At 47.9% G+C, this 23,849-nt stretch overlaps 1 protein-coding gene across 2 annotated transcripts in view; it reads left to right on the forward strand.

The window, feature by feature from the left end:
• Positions 1–21,848: 21,848 nt before the first annotated feature.
• LOC147748392 (cAMP-dependent protein kinase catalytic subunit alpha) overlaps positions 21,849–23,849 on the forward strand; it is a 1,196,191-nt gene continuing 1,194,190 nt past the window's right edge. The window contains exon 1 of one of the 2 annotated variants that reach the window (XM_086961155.1): positions 21,849–22,975. In XM_086961155.1, coding sequence (XP_086817281.1) covers positions 22,930–22,975 — 46 coding nt within the window. In that variant the 5' untranslated portion in view covers positions 21,849–22,929. The remainder of the gene's footprint in view (positions 22,976–23,849) is intronic. The other variant, XM_086961164.1, reaches the window with a different exon arrangement.

Below are 23,849 nucleotides of genomic sequence, written 5' to 3' on the forward strand. Positions count from 1 at the left end.
AGGCATCAGGGTCAAAAGTAAAATCTAAACAACCGCCCAACGTGAGCTAGAACCCAGGGTCGGTTTGGGAAGGTGGGCAGTCGGAATTGGCTGATTGGCCAGTGGTTAAGGGTGACATGTGGGCCAGTTTTTAAAGGGCCTCAGCTTCATTCCAGCCTTTCAGGCCATCGACTTCAGGCTATGGTGTGCGGGCGAAGGTGTTAAGTGTGACACTCTGCCATAATTGTGGCCAGGTGTTGTTCTATTTGTTGGGTCATTCTTACCTCGGCCCCCCAGTGGGGCGCAAAGCAGTGTCTTGCCCCAGACCCCTCCCCTGCCAGGTAATGGTGGGTGGGAGTATGCAGGAGCCTCACTGAGGGAGCAGGTTTATTGGCTATGGGCCATTGACACCTTAGCCTCTACTGGAGCAGCAGTAGCTGTGTCCTTTTTCTTGACCCCACCCCCCCTCCCCTGCAAAGCCATAACCCTGAGGATATGGAGGGCTGGGGAGGGAGTGAACTAAGAGAAGCATTCCTGGAGGGTGTGTGTATTTATATATGCCTCGCTGTGAGATAACCTTTGTTAGGCTTTTATTAAACTAGAGAGGATGTGGCGTTGTGGCAAAAGCTGCCTACTTGGCAGTCGGAGACCAGGTCCCAGTCCCAGCATCAGCTCAACATCCTGTCATTCTGGGCAAATCACTTAATCGCACCAATGACTAAAGTAAAAATACATTTGATCTTGTGCAAGGTAACTGTTGCTCATGTAAATCACCCCAATGCCCTAGCACCTTATGTAAACTATAAAAATCATGGACCAATAACAAAAAGCCATGATGACCCAATCCCTGCTATTTTAATGCACACTAATTGCCTGATCGGGTCACACTGCAACGACCAGGAGTTTATTCCCCAAGCCATAGTCTCTACTTGCATTGAGTTTACTTGAGTTTGTTTTGTGATCAGTGTCTCGAGGTATGTGTATAGCACCTTATGTAGATTTGCATATGCCCCTGGCACATAGCACTCAATGCATTATCCACTCTGGCCATTGCTATTCACCAACTATGTATTTGGTTCTTTACTTTGCATGTTTGGTGCCTCTGAGTAAAATTAACTGTGTTTTTTGCATGAGACAGCGTAGGAACACAAACTGTCTATGAAGAGAATGCTGCAAAGCGTTCAAGGCAATTAGAAAACAAAACTGCAACTTATTTATAAGATTCTGCAACAGCCAGAGCATGATAATTAGAGAGCACTATTTATATATAAATATCCATATCATTTTTAACATGTCTTATCTGTCTTTGTTTAGTTTAACTATTAGTCACAGTTATGTAAAGCAGCTTTAGAACATATTTTAAAGTGCTTTCAACGTACGTTGACTGTTTACATATTGATCAGAGAAAAAAAAGAGACTTTCATATTTTTCTTTATTTTTACACTGGCCAGGATATTAAAATACAGGTCAGGTCAGCAAAACATCAGCCAGGTGGCAACCCTAGCCAAATCAGGAATTGTGGCCCTTGTGCCATTTTATTTCACCTCGCTCGCCTGGCCAAAATGTAGTGCCTCTAGTTTTCACCAATCTTACTAATTCTATATGCTTTAAAATGCTTAGGTTATCAAACATTTCTCTAAAAAAGAGTCCAATGAGACTAATCAAATGATGTTTCTGAAAGAGCACGACCTGCGAATGTGGGCCACTTTTTTGGGACTGCCCGGGCTTAATTGCAATCCCAATCCAACCCTACCATGGCCAGTTTGTGAGGAGGGGAATTGAACCGCAATCATGCTGCTTCAAGCAAGAGTTTGAGGGAGGCCCTGGGAATTCTCAAGGAAAAACCTTACCAGGGAACTCCCTTACATGTGACATAAGTCTGCGGGAGCATCCCCGGCTTCCCTGACCTGCTGCGTTTTGCCCGACAGGCCTGTTGCCAGAGTGAGCAGTGCCATCTAGGGACCTGCGAGCAGACAAACTAAGTTATCAGGCAAAAATGCCTACTGCGCTGAAGCACAATGTATCAAGCAGTAATATGAAAACAATCTGTAGCAATACAATTTACGTAAATAACCATTAGTGAAGGAAAAGTACGTGACTTAACTGACAAGGAGTGAAGAAAGAGGAGGAGGAAGGGACATATATAGACATGGCAAAGTGTTGTGATTGGAGGACTGTTGTTATGGACACTCATGCCCCCAATGGTAGTTGGGGGGTTAAACAGCCCTGCCAAGTATCACGCATCATGCGTTAGACTAACTCATTTCAGTGTGGTGATCCGCAGCACCGCAGTGAAATGCAAAGTGTCTCATAATTTATAGCGCCACCTCAGCTGTCTGAAGTGCTCTTTACCACTGTGTGAGTAGAATGAGCAAGGTAGTGGCAGCGCGCGGTCTGTTCTTCTTAGGAGAGGCTTGGAGGCTGGCTTAGACTTCTGGCGTGGGCTACAACGTAACCTATTCACCCCACACCAGCGCAGCATTAGCACTAACGTCAGGAGAGTCAGTTTTGATGTTGCCCAATAATAGAGCAAGAACAGACTCGGGTCAATCAATCCCTCACCTATAGGCAGGCTGCGCGTGATCGAGGCACTGCAGTGCATATGTTTTAAACTGCGCAGGCTTCTCCCGTCGCTGCTCACATCGAGCAGCGTAATGTCCTACTACTTTTTTCGGACCCGCCGGAGTGGTGCATCAACTAAGCCTGCACTGCAGTCAGGCAGTGCACAGCCATTATGCAGTAGTGAGTGAAGAGTCCTGGCCCGTCCGCGGCCCGTGCACTGCCCGTTCAGGGAAGGGGGGAGTCCATCATCACGGCTGGCCAGCCTATTCCCTGGGCTCGTCGCACAGACAAGTAAGTCACTCAAGTGAGTGCACAGTGTCTGACTCAGTCTCTCATTTGAGGGTAAAAACAAGGCAAAACACAGGATCTTGCTGTGAATTACCGTTCTGTAGACTAGAGGAGGCTTTGTCAATCACTCAAGAGTAGTCCAGTGATTTCCCAGCAGAAGCCCAGTGTCTTCCTGCCAGACACCCGCTTTGGTCCTCCTCAACTTCCACTTGGTGCACCTCCGCAGAGACCTGTAACCGAGCGACACCCTGCACACCCACCCTCTCACTGCACCTGAAGGGGAGGAAGACAGTAGACACAACCTTCCCCATCCCTTTTGTTGTATGTTGTTATTCGAAGTTGACACAAGCGCACACGTGCGTGTGCCAACTGAGAATAACATCCTCGTGGGTGTTGTCTTTTAAAATACTGCCACATGTGTTGTGTGTTGGATGGTTGAGAGGTACCGCGTGAGATGTTGATGTTTGAAGGGGAAGTAAAAGATATATGCACGGAGGGAGGCAGTTTACCGGCATTCTGACTCTGATCTATATTGCATTCGGAATAAAGGCTTATACACGTACCTGGCTGATATCTTCTTTTCGTCCATAATTGCTAGAATTAGTGACTTCTTAACAGTGGCGACGATCGAGAACGCACCCGTACGGAGGATAATTATTGCTGGATTTATGCAGAATATTCAACAATTTCATTTGAGGATTGGTTTTACTTCGTGTGGATCTAATTGGATGTTGTTAGACTAACAAACTGAATACTCACTTCTATTGGCTGTTGCAACTTCTTTGGACGACCACACGTTTCTTGTGTTACAAAATCCTTCAGTGTGATTGGTTATTGACACGAACTGGCAGCAATACTGGGTAAACTTGATGTATTTGACGATGCTGCAAATACTTGTTGTAAAACCCGGTTTTAACGTAACCAACTGAAGAACGTGCAGCAATAATCAGACGATTCAAGTATTGTCTTTAAGTATTCATCTGTAACACGCACACACAAATTCCGCGTGTCACACATTATTTATTTTCAATAAGGAAAAAAAAAGGTGAATTTATATAACTATCAACTGTGATACGCACACAATTTAAATTACATAAAATTAATTTTACAATATAGACTAAATAGAAATAAATAAGTATGACAGGAATTCAAACTCCACCATCATTTCTTTCATTACCAGGCGAACCCCAGATTGAGTGGGATATATGGGAAGTGATGTTCCTTGCATATGTGGATGTTCTTGAAGGAGAGGAATGTGAACCAGGTAGGAAATTAGCTTTACTTAAACATTGTCTTAGAGGTATAGTTCTTAAAGAATATGAAAGTCTAACTCCCTTGAGTGACATTTCTGATTTAAATGTGTATCAAATTGCTTCTAAACAATTTTCTATTAGATATGGAAAAAAAAATATGGTCATGGAGAGATTTACATTTTACTCAAGGAAGCAAAAAAATGATGAATCCATTGACAACTATGTTTCAGCGTTAAGAGCATTAGCTGTCACATGTGATTTTGAACATATCAACTATGACCAAGTCTTAAGGGATCAGATTTGCATGCGCACTTACATCAAAAAGATACAACAAAGATTGTGGACCACTTCAGACATGTCTCTCAATGTGGCTATTGAAATAGCGAAATCTATTGAACATTCAGAAAAGTTTGTAGATGAGATTAGGTCATGTGACAAATCTGATGTGCATATTGTTAACAAAGAATATGACTAACAAAAAGATTCTGATAAACAGAAAAAGTTTATAAACCAAAGGAATGAAACCTATTACAGATCAGAAAACAGAAACAGATGGCAAAAAACGGATCCAAGGTGGAACAGTACTTATTGTTTTAGACGTGGTAGTAGCTATCATTTAGGGAATTCAAAGTCAGGTCCTGCTTTAGAGAAAGTGTGTGCTAGATGCAACAAAAAAAGGTATTTTCCCAGAGTGTGTAGATGAGCTCCAAGGAGAGTCAATGTTATCCAAGAACATGAAAATCTAAGTTACTGTGAATATGATGTTAACACTATACTGTGTGTAGCCAAAGAGTCAAGTATTAAGAAATTTCCTTCATGTGATGTTAACATTGATGGAGTTTCTACAAAGCTTTTAGTAGACTTTTGTTTGTGGTACACCATTTTGCCTTACACCATCGTCAAGTCTAATTGGCCTAATGTTGAGCTTATACAACCTGACATTTCACCAGGTGGTTACACAGGTCACAAACTACAGCTTAATGGGTATTTCACAGCAGACCTAACTCTTCATAACCGCAGCACACAAGGGAAGATTTATGTTACAAGAGTTGGAGAATCACTATTAGGTTGGCCACATCAGGAGCAACTAGGTATAAAACTAGACCCTACTGCTGATCCATCTGTATATTCCATTGATATGACTTCCAAGAGTTCCATTTTAACTAAAAGTAATGAGTGTTCTCTAATCTCCAAGATCAAAGAAAATTACCCTACATTATTCTGTGATAGTCTAGGCCAGTACAAAGGTTTTAAACATCGCATAAAAGTACAAGCCATAGAGTCAGGAATGTTCCCTTATCTTACAGAATTAAACTAAAAAATATGCTCAATGATATGTGTGACAAAAAGATAATTGAACCTATTGAGTCCTCTCCCTGGGTTTCACCAGTAGTGATTTCAGTCAAATCTGGGGGAAATCTTTGTTTGTGCATAGACTTGCACAGTTTAAACAATGCTATTTGTGTGGATTCTCATCCTCTTCCAAATTTGCATGGGATGGTATCAATATTGGAAAATGCACAAGTATTTTCATGTCTGGATCTTGCAAGTGCATACCACCAAGTTGTTCTTCATGAGTAGTGAAGAGATCTGACTGCATTTATAACACCAGAAGAACTATATAGGTTTTGCAGGATGCCTTTTGGTTTAGCCAGTGCTGCAGCCGTATTCCAAAGGTTGATGAAGGAAACTTTAAATGCTCTCACTGGAGCGATAGCATTTCAAGATGACATTCTGGTCTTTGGTAAAGATGATGATGAACATGATAAAAATGTAATGAAAGTGCTGAATGCATTATCAAACAAAGGTTTAACTCTTCGTGCTGACAAGTGTAAATCCAAAAAAAGAGAAGTAGAATACTTGGGACATTGCATTAGTAGAAATGGAATCAAACCTAAAGCATCTCATTTGGAGAATATCAGCAAAGCACCCATTCATGAGAACAAGGAACAATTAGTGGCCTTCTTGGGTTTAGTGGAATTCTATGCTAAGTTTATTCCAAACTATGCAACTGTTATTGAACCGTTCAGGAATCTCTTAAAGAAAAATGCCAGATACATTTGGACTGACACTATGACAGCAACCTTCAGCACTGTAAAAGAAATGATTATCAAGGCTCCTTGCCTTAAACCCTTTCTTATTGGTAAACATTGTATCATAATGGTGGATGCAAGCAATTGTGGTTTAGGTGCGGTACTGATTCAAGAGGAATGGGGTAAGGAATGGATTGTGGCTTAGGCCTCAAGGACATTAAGGGAGTCTGAACGTCATTACTCAGTGATTGAGAGAGAGCTTTTAGCGTATTGTTGGGGTGCTGAGCATTTCAGACCATTCTTGTGGGGAACAAAATTCACCATCTAGTCTGATCATAAACCCTTAGTGCACATTTTATCACCTGGTGGAGGGAGCACGCTCTCATCAAGATTAGCTAGACTTTATTCAAGATTGCAAAATGTTCAATATTCGTTAGAGTATGTACCTGGGAAATCTAACGTTCATGCTGACTGCATGTCAAGACTTCCTTTACCATGTAAGGATTCAGAAGATGTTGACCCGGATGAGTGTGAAGCAGCACATGTTCTAAGTGATGTGAATCTAGTATTTGGCGAGAATTCTGTAGTGCAGGAGCAGATGTGGAATGAAGAAATGGATAAAGATCAAGAGCTTAAGGAAGTAATGAAGTTTATATTAAATGGTTGGCCGGAGGAGAAAGAACTCATAGGGGGTTTAATGAGTTATCACAAGATTAAGGATGAATTGACCATAGAGAATGGTATAATTTTAAGGGGAGATAAATTCATTCCACCCTTTGGTCTCAGAAAAAAGTTTGTTGATTTTGCTCATGAAGGGCATTTTGGCATTTCAATTACTAGAAGACGTTTGAAAGACAATTTTTGGTGGCCAGGAATTGACTCATATGTTGAGCACCCAGTGCGACTTTGCAAACTGTGTACAAATAGTAAAAGCTTTGCCAACTTCCCCGCAACCAGTGGATTTACCTGTTTCACCATGGAAAAAACTTGGAATTGACAATATTGGGCCATTTAGCATACTACTGCAACAATATTCATTTGGCATAGTACTCATGGATTATTTCTCGAAATGGCCAGAGATTAAGATGGTTAGGGAGGTTACTTCTGATACTATCATACAATTTTTGGATGAAATCGTCTGTAGATAGGAAATTCCTCAGGAGATAGTTACGGACAATGGCCCTCAATTTGTTAGTAAGCAAATGGAAAATTACTTGACAAGATGTGGCATTATTCATAAAAGAATTGCAGTGTTTAATCTAGAGGCCAATGGTCAAATTGAGAGATTCAATAGGGTTGTTAAAGAGGCAATTCAGTTAGCTGTTAAAGGTGGAGTGTGTTGGGACATGGCTCTTCAGTCCATGTTGCTCTCTTATAGAACAGTTCCCAATGCAGTTACCCTACTGTCTCCCTTTGAGTTATTGAGGGGGCGTAAACCTAGCACGAAGTTAGTTCCTTGGTGGTTGAAGAACAAGGATAAAAATCGCACTGATTTTGCTAAGATTGATTTCACATAAATTCGCAAGAAAGTTGATGCATATAAAATGAAAATGAAAAGTGATTTATTGAAGAATAAGATAGTGAGGGATGTTTCTGTTCAAGTTGGAGCCTTAGTACCATTGAAGGAAGGTATTTTTGTACACAAGGGTTTATCAAAATGGTCTGATCCCATGAAGGTAATTGAAGTATTCAGGAATGCTGTACGAGTAAAAGATGGAAGTGTTTGGAATTTCAGCAGAGTATCTAAGTTTAATGATAGAAAACAATTTTCTGATGATAATTCCTCAAATGTATTTTTGGATGTTACAACTGAAGGCATGAGCATTTCAAATCCTACTATATCTCCTAATGGATCTGGTGTTCCTGCTTCCTCAAGTTCAATGAGAAGTTCGAGAGTTCGCAAGTGACCTGTTAGATTCAAAGATTTTGTTCTTACATTAAAAAAAAGGAGGGAGGTGTGTTGTATGTTGTTATTCGAAGTTGACACGAGGGCACACATGCGTGTGTCAACTGAGAATAACATTCTCGTGGGTGTTGTCTTTTAAAATACTGCTGCATGTGTTGTGTGTTGGATTGTTGAGAGGTACCGCGTGAGATGTTGGTGTTTGAAGGGGAAGTTAAAGATATGTGCACAAAGGGTGGCAGTTTACCGGCATTCTGGCTCTGGACCTGATCTATATTGCATGCGGAATAAAGTCTTATACATGTACCTGGCTGATATCTTCTTTTTGTCCATAATTGCTGGAATTAGCGACTTCTTAACACCTTTCCTGCCCACCGCAAGCGGAACTGTGAGGACAGAGTCACCCCAGCTGCCAGGCTGAGGCAGGGAGCAGGAGGCGTACTCTCGGAAAAGGTGACCTTTATTCATTTACTGAGAGAAAATAAGTGTATTCTGAACGTCGTGCTATGTGTTGCGGTGCGTGCACAGTCGGAGCAAGGCATAGCTACCAAGTTCATCAACTGTGTTTTGTGACATATTTTACAAGTTTCAGCAAACATATGAGTAACACTTCAATCGGTGCCTTATGTATGAGACTTTTTTTTTTGCTCCATATTTCATGGTGCTCTTCAGCCCGTGGTGGCTTTTATAGGAAATATGACATTGCATTCACAATTGTAGTTTTGCCTTTGAGACTGTATGCTGGCTACAAATCCAACACACGCTGAAACTGCCTTTCAGATAAATAGCTTCAAGGCTCCAGGAAGACGATCTCTGGAAGAAACATATTTTTATTTATGCCTTGAACGAAAGGTGTATCGCTCACATTACACAACCATGCTTGATGCAATCAAGGCAGGGCAAAAAGTCCAACAAAAGTTTATTAAATTAAAGGCTGGTCAGGACACGTAACATGCAAATTTGTTTATTGGACTGGCCCAAAATGAACACGTGCTTTTAATGTGAGGGAGAGGAGTAAGGGTACTGGGTGTAACTTGATTTTGTTGTGCTACGAAAGATATAGTTAATCAGAAAAAATGGACACTTGTTACACCTTCTAACCTTCGGTTCAAAGGAGGAAGAGTACCCTCAAAGACTCAATGCTGTCATAGGTGCGGTATATGTGGTTCATCCGCCCCGCATTGAAGTTCCGGCAGTTATCATTGGGTTATCTTCTGTGTGTAAACTGCCAGCCTCACCCGAGGCACCTCTGGGTTATTTGGTGCAGTGTCCAGAGATATGAAGGTTTCCCCAATATACACAGTGCAAAGAAAGAGTGACAAAAAAAGGTGAAGTGCAAAAAATTTTTGTTTTTAAAAAATGGAAGTTGCCCCAAAGATTTATTGAGGGGTATGTTTCCACTGTACGTTAAAAATTAGATTATACTTGTGCAGACCGGGTAACTGGGTCTGTAGGTATTTATTAAGAAAACGTCGACATGTTTCAGCTCCTTGGGCCCTAGGGGTCTGTGGAGCTTTCGTCAGGACTAATACACATACAAAAAACATGCAGGGTATACTCACACAATTTGTGCGGTATCTGTTTATCAATTTTGTATTATCTTAGTAGAGTTGGAGAATGGCCACTACGGGAGTTCGCTTGCTTATAAAGCCCAGAGCCGCGTGGAGATAGTTTCTCAACTTGTGCTGACTCTGCCCCCGGATGTCACATGTCGACGTTTATGACAGCATTGAGTCTTTGAGGGTACTCTTCATCCTTTGAACCGAAGGTTAGAAGGTGTAACAAGTGTCCATTTTTTCTGATTAACTATATCCAATCCCTGGGAAAGAAACTGACACTTTTCTTCCTCATCCCCCTATTTTTGATAAATAGTGCTACGAAAGATAGCAATAAATGGATGTTTTTTGAGGCTTTTAATAGAATGGTGCAACACATTGTTTTTTTGTTGCTCACTTGGGTGTAATTTCTGATATTTATGTGTTTCCCCTGTCTTCATTGCTTGATTTTTGTTTGCCAAAAAGTTTCACTCATAGGCATTGAATGTCACTCATAATTACACTGAAATGCAGCCCTGCCACGTATAACGCAACAAGCATTAGACTAACGGATTTTCGTGTGATGATCTGCATCACCGCACAAAAATGCAAATTCACGCATTAATAGAGCCTCGTGAAGTTGCTGACAACAGCTTATGCAGGAGATGGGAGCGCTGCTATTAGCACTCATCTGGCAGCTCAGCCTACAGTCTAGTCTAGTCAGAAGTGCGCTGCTCCGCAGCAGCAGTCACGTGAGATGGCATCACATGTCTGCAACATGGTGTCCATGGTTTGCGATCAGCGGGGGCAGTTTATGTTTAAGTTTCGTCAGCCGAAGCTCTGTGGTATTGCAGGCTTCGCATATCAGCGGTGGGAGAATCACTGGGGGCACGGGGCTGAGGGGATTTCTCAAGGAGTGCGAGACATGAGAATGCAGCCAGTGGCTCCTTCATGTTTGTAATGTAGCCAATGGACAGTGCCCAGTGACCACACTGGTCAGGCACTAGGACCAGCCCGAGGGAAGGCCGAGGGTGGGAGGAAAGGGAGGAGCTGGGGGACGAAAGGGCAGTTCACTGCTGACCACCATGCCTGTAAGACACGAATAAAGAAGCTCCCTGATAAAGCAGTTGTCCGCGTGGTTAATAGGTCTGCGAAGACTCTACAACTGGCGACGAGGGTTAAAGACACCCTGCGCGTGTGAATAGCCACTGCAGCGACCGGCGACCGACTGGCCCGGAGCTCGCCCCACGTCCTCGAGCGCGCTGCGAGCCAAAAAAAATAAAAAAGAAAGAAAAACGCCCACCGAGTGCCCACCTCGGCGGCGGAATTGCGCTGATCTAAGCGCCTACCGAGCGCCCACCTCGGTTGCCCAAAGCGCCTACCGAGTGCACACCTCGGTGGTGTGTGGCCAGGGAGAACGCCCACCGAGTGCCCACCTCGGCGGCGAAAGCGGATTAGAAGAAAGAAGAAGGCCGTCTTGAAACGCTCACCGAGTGCCCACCTCGGCGGCGAAAGCGGATCAGAAGTGCGCCCACCGAGTGCCCACCTCGGTGGCGGAAGCGTGGTGAGACGCGGACCAGAAGAGCGCCCACCGAGTGCCCACCTCGGCGGCGGAAGCGTGGCAAGACAACCACCCACCGAGTGTTCACCTCGGCGGTGGAAAAGGAAGAAGACTGCCACTTTACCTCCTTGTGCCTCCAGCGGCGGATCCCGGCTTCGGTGAGTGGAAACGCCGACCCAGCCAGGCTCCCGGTAGAAAATTGAATGAAATCGGCCGAAATCCCGCCAGAAACGAGATTCCCGGCGGCCATCTTGGAATCAGGCAGCCTCGACCAATCCCCTGTGAGGGATTGCCGGCGGCCATTTTGAAGTCAGGCAAGGGTGCTGAGATAACAAACAAGCACTGGCGAGTGCAACAAAGTGTACAAACAAGCACTGGCGAGTGCAACGAAGATAGCAAACAAGCACTGGCGAGTGCAACAAAGGTATCAAATAAGCACTGGCGAGTGCAACGAAAATAGCAAACAAGCACTGGCGAGTGTAACGAAGATAACAAACTAGCACTGGCGAGTGCAACGAGAACGGACAAGAGAGTGAACACAGACTGCAAAAGGCGTCAGGAACTACGAGCGAACAATGGCCGACCCCGCCCCTGGGCGTATGTCGCGAGCATCTCTCCTGCGGCGCCCCGAGCCCCTTATTATCGATTCTGGCAGGAGTATGAGCCTGCGGTGGCAAGAATGGATAGAAGACTTTGACGACTTCATGAAAGCGTCCAAGATAACAGACGAGGGAGAGCAACTACTCTTCCTCAAGAACCTGATTGGCAGGGACGGTGGACGGATCCTAAAAGAACTGCCAGAAGAATCCGTGGCGTCCTACACTAAAGCACGGGAAGCCCTGAACGGTAAATTCCTGCACAAAAAGAACGTTGACTATGAGCGGTAAACCTTCAACCGGGCCGTGCAAGAGAGAGGTGAACGAATGGAGGCGTTCGTGACTCGTCTGAATCGCCTAGCAAAGCATTGCGAGTTTGATAATTTCTCGAAGGAAGACGCTCTGCGACTAAGAGTCATAGAAGGATGCCTCTCCGAACCATTGAGACGTAAGCTACTGAAGAAAAGCTACGCACTAGCGGAAATCGTGGACATGGCGAGAGTAGAGGAACAAGCTGACGAGCATGCAAAGAACATGGAAAGCGGGAAAAGCGAGCGACCGGAACAAGCCTTCAGGATGCAGTCTCTGCACGAACTTCGGCGGTCTCCGCCATGTGATCGCTCGTCCAGGTCCAAGAAACACCACCACCAGTCTCACAGAGGGCACAAAGACACGAGATACACGAAAGGACGTTCGGACAAGCACACCAAATGTTACCGATGCGGCTACGACTTCCCACATGCAGATGCATGCCCAGCGCTGGGAGAGCAATGCCGGAAATGTGGGAGAGACAACCACTTTGAAAGCATGTGCGGGGCAGTGTCGAAGAGTGATCACAAGGGAAGCCACCGACGATACCCGAACTCAAACAGTCGCCATCATGTCAGGGCTGTCGAAGACAAACGTGACTCGTCCTCCGGGTCGTCACAATCAAGCGGCCGCTCCTGCAGGACATGTCAGTCTCGGCGATCATCCTCAAGAGAATCTCGATCTCCATCACCCGCTCCCCGAAAAGAATACCTCTAATCGGTGGCAGACCTTGACCAACTGAAAGAATACCCGCTTCTGGACATCAAAGTTGGCTCTCACCCCACCCAGTTTGTGCTCGATAGTGGGACAACGCTAAACTATTTACCAGCCACTGAATACCACCGGATTAATCCACAACCCGAACTAATGGAGGCCCATGTGCAAGTGTATACGTGGATGGCTGAAAAGCCACTGACGTGCCTTGGGAAGTTCGAAACTGACCTTTCATATGAAGACCGGACAATACCAGCATACATCCACGTCATTGAAGGGCCCGAAGCCGACTGCCTCCTGAGCCTGGCAACTTCCGAACGGCTGAAACTGGTGGATATCCTATTCAGAGTCACTGACAAACCAGCACTCATCCGAAAATTCCCAAAGCTGTTCTAAGGTCTAGGAAAACTGAAGAATTGTCAAATTAAACTACATATAGATGAACAAGTCACGCCGGTGGCACAACACCACCAAAAAATTCCATTTCACCTACAAGAAGCCGTAGAGAAGAAACTCAGAGACCTGCTAGAAGCATACATCATCGAGAGAACGGAGGGGCCGACCCCGTGGGTCTTCCCGGTCGTGGTGGTCCCAAAGAAAGGAGAAACTGGGCGAGTTCGTCTGTGTGTAGACATGAGAGCGCCCAATACGGCCATCGAAAGAGAGAGACATCCTGGCCCACACATCAGTGACATGATCACGTCCCTCAACGGAGCAAAGATATTTTCAAAACTGGACCTCAACAAAGGATACCATCAGCTAGAGTTGCATGAAAGGTCAAGATACATCACAACATTCTTGACACATCTTGGACTATTCAGATATAAGAGGCTAAGTTTCGGAGTGTCATCAGCGGCAGAGATATTTCAAGAGGCCATCAGGAGAACAATACATCACATCCCACAGGTTCTGAACCTTTGCCCCTGCCTGCAGGGCTGGTCGCTCCACACACCGCACAGCTCCCTCGCTGAGTGCCGGGACCCCCGACCCCCCGCTGCTGCCTCGCACAGGCGTGTGCCGGGACCGCCACTCTACCGTCTCACCTCCTGCTTTGTGCCCCTGATCGCCTTAGCGGTACTTTCGCCCGTGTACAGCGTTTCTTGGTATTTCTGTTTACTGTTTTGTATTGACCTGTGCATTTTTCCCATATTGTGCCTCCTGTGCCGTCCTCGTGTCCTCCCCGCCGCTTGTCCCCCTCCCCGCTCCCTGCCGCTGCTCCCCTGCGGCCCCGCCTAGCTTCGCTAGTTTTTGCCGCCCATTGGTCCACCCCGCTCCCGCCTCCCAGCTGCCCCGCCCTCCCACAGTCCCACGGTCCATTTATAGTGGTCGCCGCGCGGTGGTGAGCTGTGACCTTTGCCCCTGCCTGCAGGGCTGGTCGCTCCACACACCGCACAGCTCCCTCGCTGAGTGCCTGGACCCCCGACCCCCCATCTGCTGCCTCGCACAGGCGTGTGCCGGGACCGCCACTCTACCGGCTCACCTCCTGCTTTGTGCCCCTGATCGCCTTAGCGGTAATTTCGCCCGTGTACAGCATTTCTTGGTATTTCTGTTTACTGTTTTGTATTGACCTGTGCATTTTTCCCATATTGTGCCTCCTGTGCCGTCCTCGTGTCCTCCCCGCCGCTTGTCCCCCTCCCCGCCGCTGCTCCCCTGCGGCCCCGCCCAGCTTCGCTAGTTTTTGCCGCCCATTGGTCCACCCCACTCCCCCCTCCCAGCTGCCCCGCCCTCGCTCCGCCCCCCACTACGCCATTTATGGCGGAGTCCACACGTATGCGCAGCGTGCACGCGCAGCGGGCGCGCCGATTGCGCGCCGAAGGTGCACCAAAGGTAAGCCCGTCCGCGCCCGTCCGCGCCTGGACCGCGCCCAGGGCCCAGATCCCTGGCCCCCACCGACGGAAGACGACCGGAACGTGCTACGATGCCACCGAACTCACCGCACTCAACGCCGGCAGGCTCCCGGGCTGCTTCCAAGCCACTCCGAGACGCACCCACGGACCCTTCTGCTGCAACTCCTGCAAGTTCACCTGCATCCGGACCTGCACCACTCCAGCAGTGCCCAAGACCTCGACGAGCAACAGCAGCAGCCACCTGAAGTGCATCCTGCTCAACACCTGCTTAGTCCACAGACACGCCATCGAGTTCTGGAACCTGATCGACACCACAACCCCAGACGTCGCCTTCCTCACGGAAACCTGGATGAACGCCTCCTCGTCGCCCGACATCGCCATCGCCATCGCCATCCCGGACGGCTACAAGATAATCCGGAGGGACCGCGTCAACCAGACAGGAGGAGGCATCGCCATCATCCACAGGAACTCCATCCGCATCACAACCAACACCGACGACACCCTCGCACCCGCCGAGCACCTGCACTTCCAGATCCACATCAACCCCAAGACCACCCTCAGAGGCATGCTCATCTACAGACCCCCGGGACCACGCACACAATTCAGCGAAGACATCGCCGACTTCGTCAGCCCGCATGCCCTCCCCTCCGCTGACTACATCCTCCTCGGGAACCTCAACTTCCACCTGGAGAACAACAACGACCGCAACTCCACCACCCTGCTGGACAACCTCGCTAACCTCGGACTCAAGCAACTGGTGACCACCTCCACCCACTACGCCGGACACACACTCGACCCCGTCTTCTCCTCCAGCAAGGACATCGCCTTCAGCCACGCCACCGGACTCCACTGGACGGACCACAGCTGCGTCCACTTCAGCTTCAAAAGGACCACGATCCACCACCAACAGCAACAGGTAGCACGCAGAAGCTGGAACAAGATCACAGCCGACCAGCTCGCATCCTCCCTGAACAAGAACCCACCCACCAGCAGTACGAACCCCAGCCAAGTGGCCACCAACCTCACGAAGTGGATCAGCGACTGCGCAGACGACCTCGCCCCCCTGAGGACCCCGCCTAACAGACCCGGCAGCAAGAAAGCCCCATGGTTTACCGACGAACTCAAGAACTCGAAGAACTGCAGAGCCCTTGAGAAAGCCTGGCGCAAAGACCCAACACCGGACAACATGACTGCCCTCAAGCTCGCCACCAGAGAACACCACCTACTGATCCACACCACCAAGAAAACTGCATTCAAGGAACGACTGAACAACAACGCACACAACAGCAAGGAACTCTTCAACATCGTTAAAGAGCTCTCCAACCCCAACGCCGGAAACAACGACATCACCCCATCGCAAGACCTCTGCAACTCCCTCGCCTCCTACTTCCACAACAAGATCGCGGACATACACAACAGCTTCAGCCCTCAACCGACGCACACCACAACGGAACCACCGCCCCCCACCACCATCCTCCGCGCCTGGATCCCGATCAGCACCGAAGACACCGTCCGCACGATGAACTCCATCCACTCCGGATCTCCGACCGACCCTTGCCCACACCACGTCTTCAACAAGGCCGACGCTGTCATCGCACCCCACCTGCGGGACATCATCAACGCCTCCTTCGATGCCGCCACCTTCCCGGAGAGCTGGAAGCACGCCGAACTCAGCGCTCTACTAAAGAAGCCATCAGCCGACCCCACCAACCTCAAGAACCACCGCCCCATCTCGCTGCTCCCGTTTCCTGCAAAAGTCATCGAGAAGACCGTCAACAAGCAGCTGGCCGCCTTCCGCAAGACGAACGAATCCCTCAACCTCTCACAGTCTGGATTCCGGGCCAACCACAGCACCGAGACCGCCCTGATCGCAGCCACCGATGACATCCGAGCTCTGCTCGACAACGGAGAAACAGCGGCCCTCATCCTCCTAGACCTCTCCGCGGCCTTCGACACTGTCTGCCACCGCACCCTAGTACAGCGCCTCAGTAACGTCGGAATCCAGGAGAAGGCTCTGGAGTGGACCATCTCCTTCCTCGCCGGAAGGACACAGAGAGTCCGCCTCCCCCCGTTCAGATCAGAAGCCATCGAAGTCATCTGCGGCGTACCTCAAGGCTCCTCACTCAGCCCAACCCTCTTCAACGTCTACATGAGCCCCCTCGCAGCCATCGCTCGCCAGCACAACCTCAACATCATCTCCTATGCCGACGACACCCAGCTGATCCTCTCCCTCACCAACGACCCCGCCACCGCCAGAGCCAACCTACACGAAGGGATGAAAGAGGTAACCGAATGGATGAAGAACAGCCGCCTGAAACTGAACTCGGACAAGACGGAAGTCCTCATCCTGGGATCCTCACCTTCCGCCTGGGACGACTCCTGGTGGCCTCCCGCACTAGGCTGGCACCCAAACCAACAGACCACGCACGCAACCTGGGATTCATCCTGGACTCCTCCCTCTCCATGACCAGACAAGTCAATGCCGTCTCCTCGTCGTGCTTCAACATCTTACGCATGCTACGCAAGATCTTCCGGTGGATCCTCACCGAGACCAGGAAGACGGTCACCCAGGCCCTCGTCACCAGCCGACTGGACTACGGCAACTTCCTCTACGCCGGAACAACCGCCAAACTCCAGAAGAGACTCCAACGGATCCAGAACGCCTCAGCACGACTCATCCTGGACATCTCCCGCCGCAACCACATCTCCGGACACCTGAGAGACCTGCACTGGCTCCCAGTCAACAAGAGAATCACCTTCCGTCTCCTCACCCACGCACACAAAGCCCTGGACAACCAAGGCCCAGGATACCTCAACAGCCGCCTCAACTTCTACGCTCCCAAACGCCAGCTTCGATCGACCGGCCACGCCCTCGCCGCCGTCCCCCGCATCCGAAGAGCCACCACTGGGGGAAGGTCCTTCTCCTACCTCGCCGCCAAGACCTGGAACTCCCTCCCGACCCACCTCCGCATGACCCAGGACCACCTCGCCTTCAGGAAGCAGCTCAAGACCTGTCTGTTCGAGCAGTAGCGGACCCCCCCCCCCCCCCCCTCCCCAAGCGCCTTGAGACCCTCCGGGTGAGTAGCGAGCTATACAAATGCTTTGATTGATTGATTGATTGAACTACAGTGATGACATCCTCGTATACGGAGCAACGGCGGCTGAACACAACAAAGCGCTGAATCAGGTCTGTCAAGCACTGATGGACGCGAACCTCACACTTAACGAAGCTAAATGTGAACTGCACAAACCAACACTAAAATTTTTCGGACACCTATTCTCTGGAAATGGAATAAACCAGACCCAGAAAAGGTAGCAGCGTTAAATGACACACCAAGCCCGAAGGAAGTTGGCGATATATGATTGTTCCTAGGTATGGCCAGCTACTGCTCCAGATATATTCCCGACTATGCTACATTAAGCTACCCGTTAAGGAAGCTCACTAAACAAGGGCAATCTTTCCAGTGGTCCACCCAGTGTGAAGGAGCATTTCGGGGAATTAAGAGAACTGTTGAATCAGCAAAGAACCTAGCATACTTCAACCCAACAATGAAGACGGAGATAACGGTGGACGCCAGTCCCGTAGGATTAGGAGCCATCCTAGCACAGTATGACAGGGAAGGATACCAAAGGCACATAGTAGCGTATGCTAGCAGAAGCCTGACGGACACAGAGAGGGCCTACTCGCAACCAGAAAAAGAAAGCCTGGCGGTTGTCTGGGCGTGTGAACACTTCCACATCTTCATCTTTGGAAAACACTTCACACTCATGACTGACCACCAGGCCCTAATCACAATCTTCGGAAACCCGAAAGCAAAAATGCCACCAAGAATAGAGCGGTGGGGCCTAAGGCTGCAAGAGTACACATACACCATCATCCACAAGCCAGGCAAGGATGCAAACCCGGCAGACTACATGTCACGACACCCCATCAAAGACAACAAACCGGAACAATCAATAGCGGATGAATACATTCACTTCGTAGTGAATCAAGCGAGGCCTCCGGCTGTACCACTGGATGCCATCTGTGAAGCAACACAAACGGATGCCACCCTGCAAGAAGTGAAAAACATGATCCAAACCAACGGCTGGAGACGCAAGTCAAGCAATGGACAAAACAACACTGACATGGCGGCATTCAAACATGTCCATGAAGAACTGTCGATAGCCGCCAATGGACTCATCTTACGAGACACGAGAATAGTAATACCACGACAACTCAGACAAGGGGTCGTCAACTTAGCGCATGAGGGACATCGGGGTGTGGTAGCTACAAAAAGAGCACTCCGCGAAAGGGTCTGGTTCCCAACACTAGATCAGATGGTGGAGGCGACATTGAAGGACTGTCCGCAATGTCAACTCGTAAGTCGTCCAGACCCCCCTGCACCGCTACAAATGTCCCCACTACCGGAGGGCGTCTGGCAACACATTGCCATTGATTTCTTCGGGCCAATCAAATCGGGCTAATATGCCCTGGTCATCATGGACGAATACTCCAGATTCCCCATCGCCCAGCTGTGCGCCGCCACGAAAGCATCAAGTGCCAGACCCATCCTAGAAGAGGTTTTTGCCGCCTGGGGAATTCCCCTAGTGGTGAAGTCGGACAATGGACCACCTTTCAATAGCCACGACTTTGCTGAGTTCGCCCAACACCTCAACTTCGCACACCGCAAGATCACGCCACTATGGCCACAGACCAACGGAATGATTGAACGTTTCATGGCCACGATCAAGAGGACCCTCCAGCAAGCAGAACTCACCGGAAAGCGCCTGCAGACAGCACTTGACGAGGTGCTGCGGGCCTATCGAAACACGCCTCATTCCACCACGGGCAAATGTCCAGCTACCATCATGCTAGGACGCCCAGTGCACACCAGAATACCAATGATGAACCTGACTGCGCCAGAACTGGATCCCGACTCTGATCACGAAGAGATCGCGGCAAGAGACAAAGAAAAGAAGGAAAAGATGAAAGACTATGCTGATGAGCGACGTCACGCGGCCCCCCGCAAATAAAAGGATGAGACTGGGTGCTGGCAAGACAAGAGCAGCACCGGAAGACTGATTGTCGATATAACGAGGTTCCACTCAAAGTGATCCAACAAAAGGGAACCATGATCACCGCGGAGACCGAAGGGAAGAGACTCACCAGAAATGTGACATACTTCAAAAAGTGTGGACCCACTGTCACTGAATTACTGGCCAATCCCAAACTGGAGCCGGAAGACCCCGAGATACTGACAACCAACAGCTCACTACCAATGGGGATCGCTGATGAGAATGAGAGCGACAACCCTGACCCTCAAGCACGCCCCAGACGTGTGATTAAGAAACCATTGCGTCTGATCGAAGAACCTTAAAGAAACGAACTTGTGACTTGACCAGGGACATGTGATTGTGTCATCATCCACCGAGGGGGGAGGTGTAATGTAGCCAATGGACAGTGCCCAGTGACCACACTGGTCAGGCACTAGGACCAGCCCGAGGGAAGGCCGAGGGCGGGAGGAAAGGGAGGAGCTGGGGGACAAAAGGGCAGTTCACTGCTGACCACCATGCCTGTAAGACACGAATGAAGAATCTCCCTGATAAAGCAGTTGTCCGTGTGGTTAATAGGTCTGCGAAGACTGTACAATGTTTTTAGAGAAAGAAACTCCTCTGAATGCTCTCTGAGTTGCGCTTGAGTTTAGTTGCAATGAAAGGACAAGCACCTAATGAGTCCAGTTGCAGCAACTCAAACAAGCATTGTGATTAATCACTCACTCCTAAACAGTCCTCTGTGCAGCTCGCTACTCTGCTCAGCTGACAGTAGGACCGGCTGCTGGAGATTCGCCGTGGCACTCATTTACTTAGTGCTCATTCTCAATATATTTAATGTAAAGCTGAGCGTGCGTCAGCATGAGCCTGTCGCTCACTACTTATGTCCTCGGGCTACACTGAAATGGTGCCTCTGCAAGCAAGTTGGGCAGCGAGGTCAGCTCCAGTGGCTCTAGATAACTGATTTATATTACAGCAGCTGAGATTTTTTACTGTGTTATACGATGACTTTTGGGAGCAAAGCTAAAGTACTGCTTAAGATAACTGATAAAATATGTTAGCACCCTTCTATTTTGCTGCTTTACAACACTTTGTAGAGCTTCTTAGAATTTCATGTTGCTCAAATGGATCTAGTTAGAGATATTTATATATTTCCCTCGGCTTCATTGCTTGATTTGGTACACGAGAAAGTGTCACTCATAGTTGTTGAAATGTCACTCATGTTTACACTGAAATTATTAAATTGTCACACATAGCAATCTGAAACCTTGGCAGCTATGGAAATGATATGCATGTCACACACAGCAGTCTGAAAAATTGGCAGCTATGGGGTTATAGTTCTTGCTATGTTAATTTTTTTATTGAAAGATTTTCCTTGAAGGTGACTACTGATTAATAAAGTGAAGAAACAAATGCATAATCCTCGCCTCAGTGTCCATTAATAGAATTGAAACTTTTCTTCTTGCTAGCTAGGAATTTTTTCATTTCAATCAAAACATTCAAGCCTAATCTGAGCCTCCAGTCCTGTCACTCAATTGAAAGAATGAAGGGATATCCTATATTTATTTATTTAATTACTCATTTATTATATGCCTATTTATATATTTCATATTTATTAGTTTGCATTCAACAGCAAATGTTATACATCCATTAATATATTTTATTCTTATAGTATGTATTAGTAATTTATTGTTGCATTGTTCTTTGCATGTATTATATTGTAAAACCTAATAAACAATTTTACCACAAAAATGAGTGGATGAAGTCACAGCATACCAGCTCGCCTTGAACTGAAGTGTTTACAACGACTGCCATCTTTAAATTGTGATAATGTAGGCAGAGCACGACATAGAAATTGAATAGAAAGAACTTAATCAAATTTTGAGTTATATTCACTGTGCCGTCCCAGTTATGAAGTGCTCTTATAATTCTAAGTAGCCTTTTGTGGGTATGATGCACGCTTACAAAGTGACCATTTATGTTCATTAAGATTTGAAAAATAATTGAGGGGGTGATAACTTTCGATAACGAAAGAGATTCATGCCATGTTTTTTCCGTCTTTCACAGCGGTTACACCGTTTCCCACTTAAGTCAGCGTTACCTTGGGACTACTCGAGTAGTCCTTCTTTCTGTCCAGTTGTTTTAATATGGCCGCATGTGTTCTGACAGTGTATGGTTTAACATAGTCCTTTTTCAGTTTGCACGTTTTTCACGTTTCCGCGCGCGCTCTGGCAGTTGTTTCTCTGTAGCGGAAAGCAAAGCTGGTCTCAAGCTCGTGCGAGGCCGTGACGTCACGCGGCTAGGCACGGGCTCGCGCGCCGCACGTCAGTCAGTCCGGCGCTGGATCGCGCCCTAAGAGAGCGAGGCGGGTGATTATCGCCGGTGGGGGACTGGGTATCGCGACACGGGCGACTCCAGCTGCGGGCCTCAGCCTCCCCAGAGGCTGGCAGATAGCAGGGGGGGCAGGGAGGGGCCACGAGGTCGCTGTGGAAGGGGCAGGGAAAACTGGCATCAGGGAGGGGCCTCCAAGAGGGACAGTAGAGAATCCTGGGCCCCTGGAGAGAGGGGCATCCCCCAGAGAAGGCTGTAGGCAATCTAGCGTCACTGGATACTGTACAGGCTGCTGAGGGCCCCGTAGGCCTAGAAGTAGGCTTTGGGCTCCGTGAAGGCTGCAGTCTCTTAGGCTTTGGCTGTCAAGACTGTGGAGGGTCTGGGCTGCTAGGAAGAGGCAACATCGGCGTTTGCTACGGGGGACTGGGGTCACAGGCTGTCAGGGAGTTGGGACATAGGTTGTCAGTGAGTTGGAACATTGGCAGCCAGAGAGTGGTGAGCATAGGCTGTCAGGGAGGTGACCTAGGCTCTTAGTAAGCGGGTAGTACTCTAGTCTGTCAAGAAATAGGTCAGGACCCCCGACGAGTAGAATTCCGTTAGGTGCCCTAAAGTCACCAGCGGGCCAAAAGCTATATTGGAAGCAGTAGCCGCAGGTTTCAATGGCTCATAGTAAGTATAAGTTGTTAAGGGAACATTGGGAACTATAAACTATTGGCTGAAAGGGGCGGCTAGGCTTTTCGTGTCCTCCTGAGAGTAGACTGCTGAGGGACATCTGAAAGACCGCTGTGGACAAAGTTTGGATTCCGTTTGGCTGAAGTCCCCCCGAAGAGGAGGCTTTTGTATCTACGGGAAGAGCCTGCTGAGGCCCTGGGGATAGGTTGCTGGGGCCTTCTGAGGAGGAGGTGGAGGATCGCTGCGCTAGCCACTGCGAGGAGCCCGCTGGGTTCCCTTGAAGAAGACAGCACAGGAGTGCCTGGTGGAAGAATGGGCAACGCAGCACCCACCAAGAAGGGCAGCGAGCTCGAAAGTGGTGAGTTCTTTGTAGACATTGGAGGATGTCCTGAAGGATTGTTGAAGGGATGCCAATCTCTTCATGTATTTAGTGAATTGGTAGCATAAGCTTCATGCACCCAAATTCTCAATATAGCATCAGCATCTCTGTGAGAGCTCACACACCTAATATATCAGTGCATATTTTTATGTTGTTTCAAAGTGATGGATGTTGTCTATGCTTGAACACATCAATTTTTGGTTCCTAGGTAAGTTGTTGCCACTTTAAAAAAAAGACTGATTGTGTCACCTTCAGCTGCTAATGGATCGCTCCATTTTGGTCATGTAAGCAGCAACATGTTGAGCAAATAGATGATTTGAACCCAGGTGTGAAGTGAAATCTTCAATTTATAGCCTTTATCGCATTCCGATGTTCCACTTATGTTTGATGCCTCAGATGATGTGAAATGCCAAATGCGTTTTTGGTACATGTCTCAGGAGGCCTAATATTTAAGTTTGGTTGTATTATGAAGTAGTATCCAATCCTCCAAGGAACCATTCTCTGTCGGCTTTCCACCCTGGATGCCAATGAAATATGACAGCAATTTTACCATTTAATATTGGCATTTCTAAATTGGTATTTTAGAAGCTAGCTACTTTCTCTTGGCTTCTATAGTCGAATATAACACCCAGTCTGCAAAGCAAAAATGTAATCTGTCCCAGAAAATTATACTTCACTAAACACTTGAAAGATTAATGTTTGTGGATGAGATTTCTTTCCTGTTGTGATGACTGTAGCTAGAAAGCATTTACCACTCGTGCTTTAAATTCTGTTTTCAACTTTTGAGAACTAGCTAATCATGTAAGCAGGAAATCCTCTTTCTGCGCAATTGGTTATACTGTTTTGTAGGTCA

The sequence above is a fragment of the Lissotriton vulgaris genome, chromosome 1_1 (genome assembly GCF_964263255.1).
Source record: "Lissotriton vulgaris chromosome 1_1, aLisVul1.2, whole genome shotgun sequence".
NCBI lineage: Eukaryota > Metazoa > Chordata > Amphibia > Caudata > Salamandridae > Lissotriton > Lissotriton vulgaris.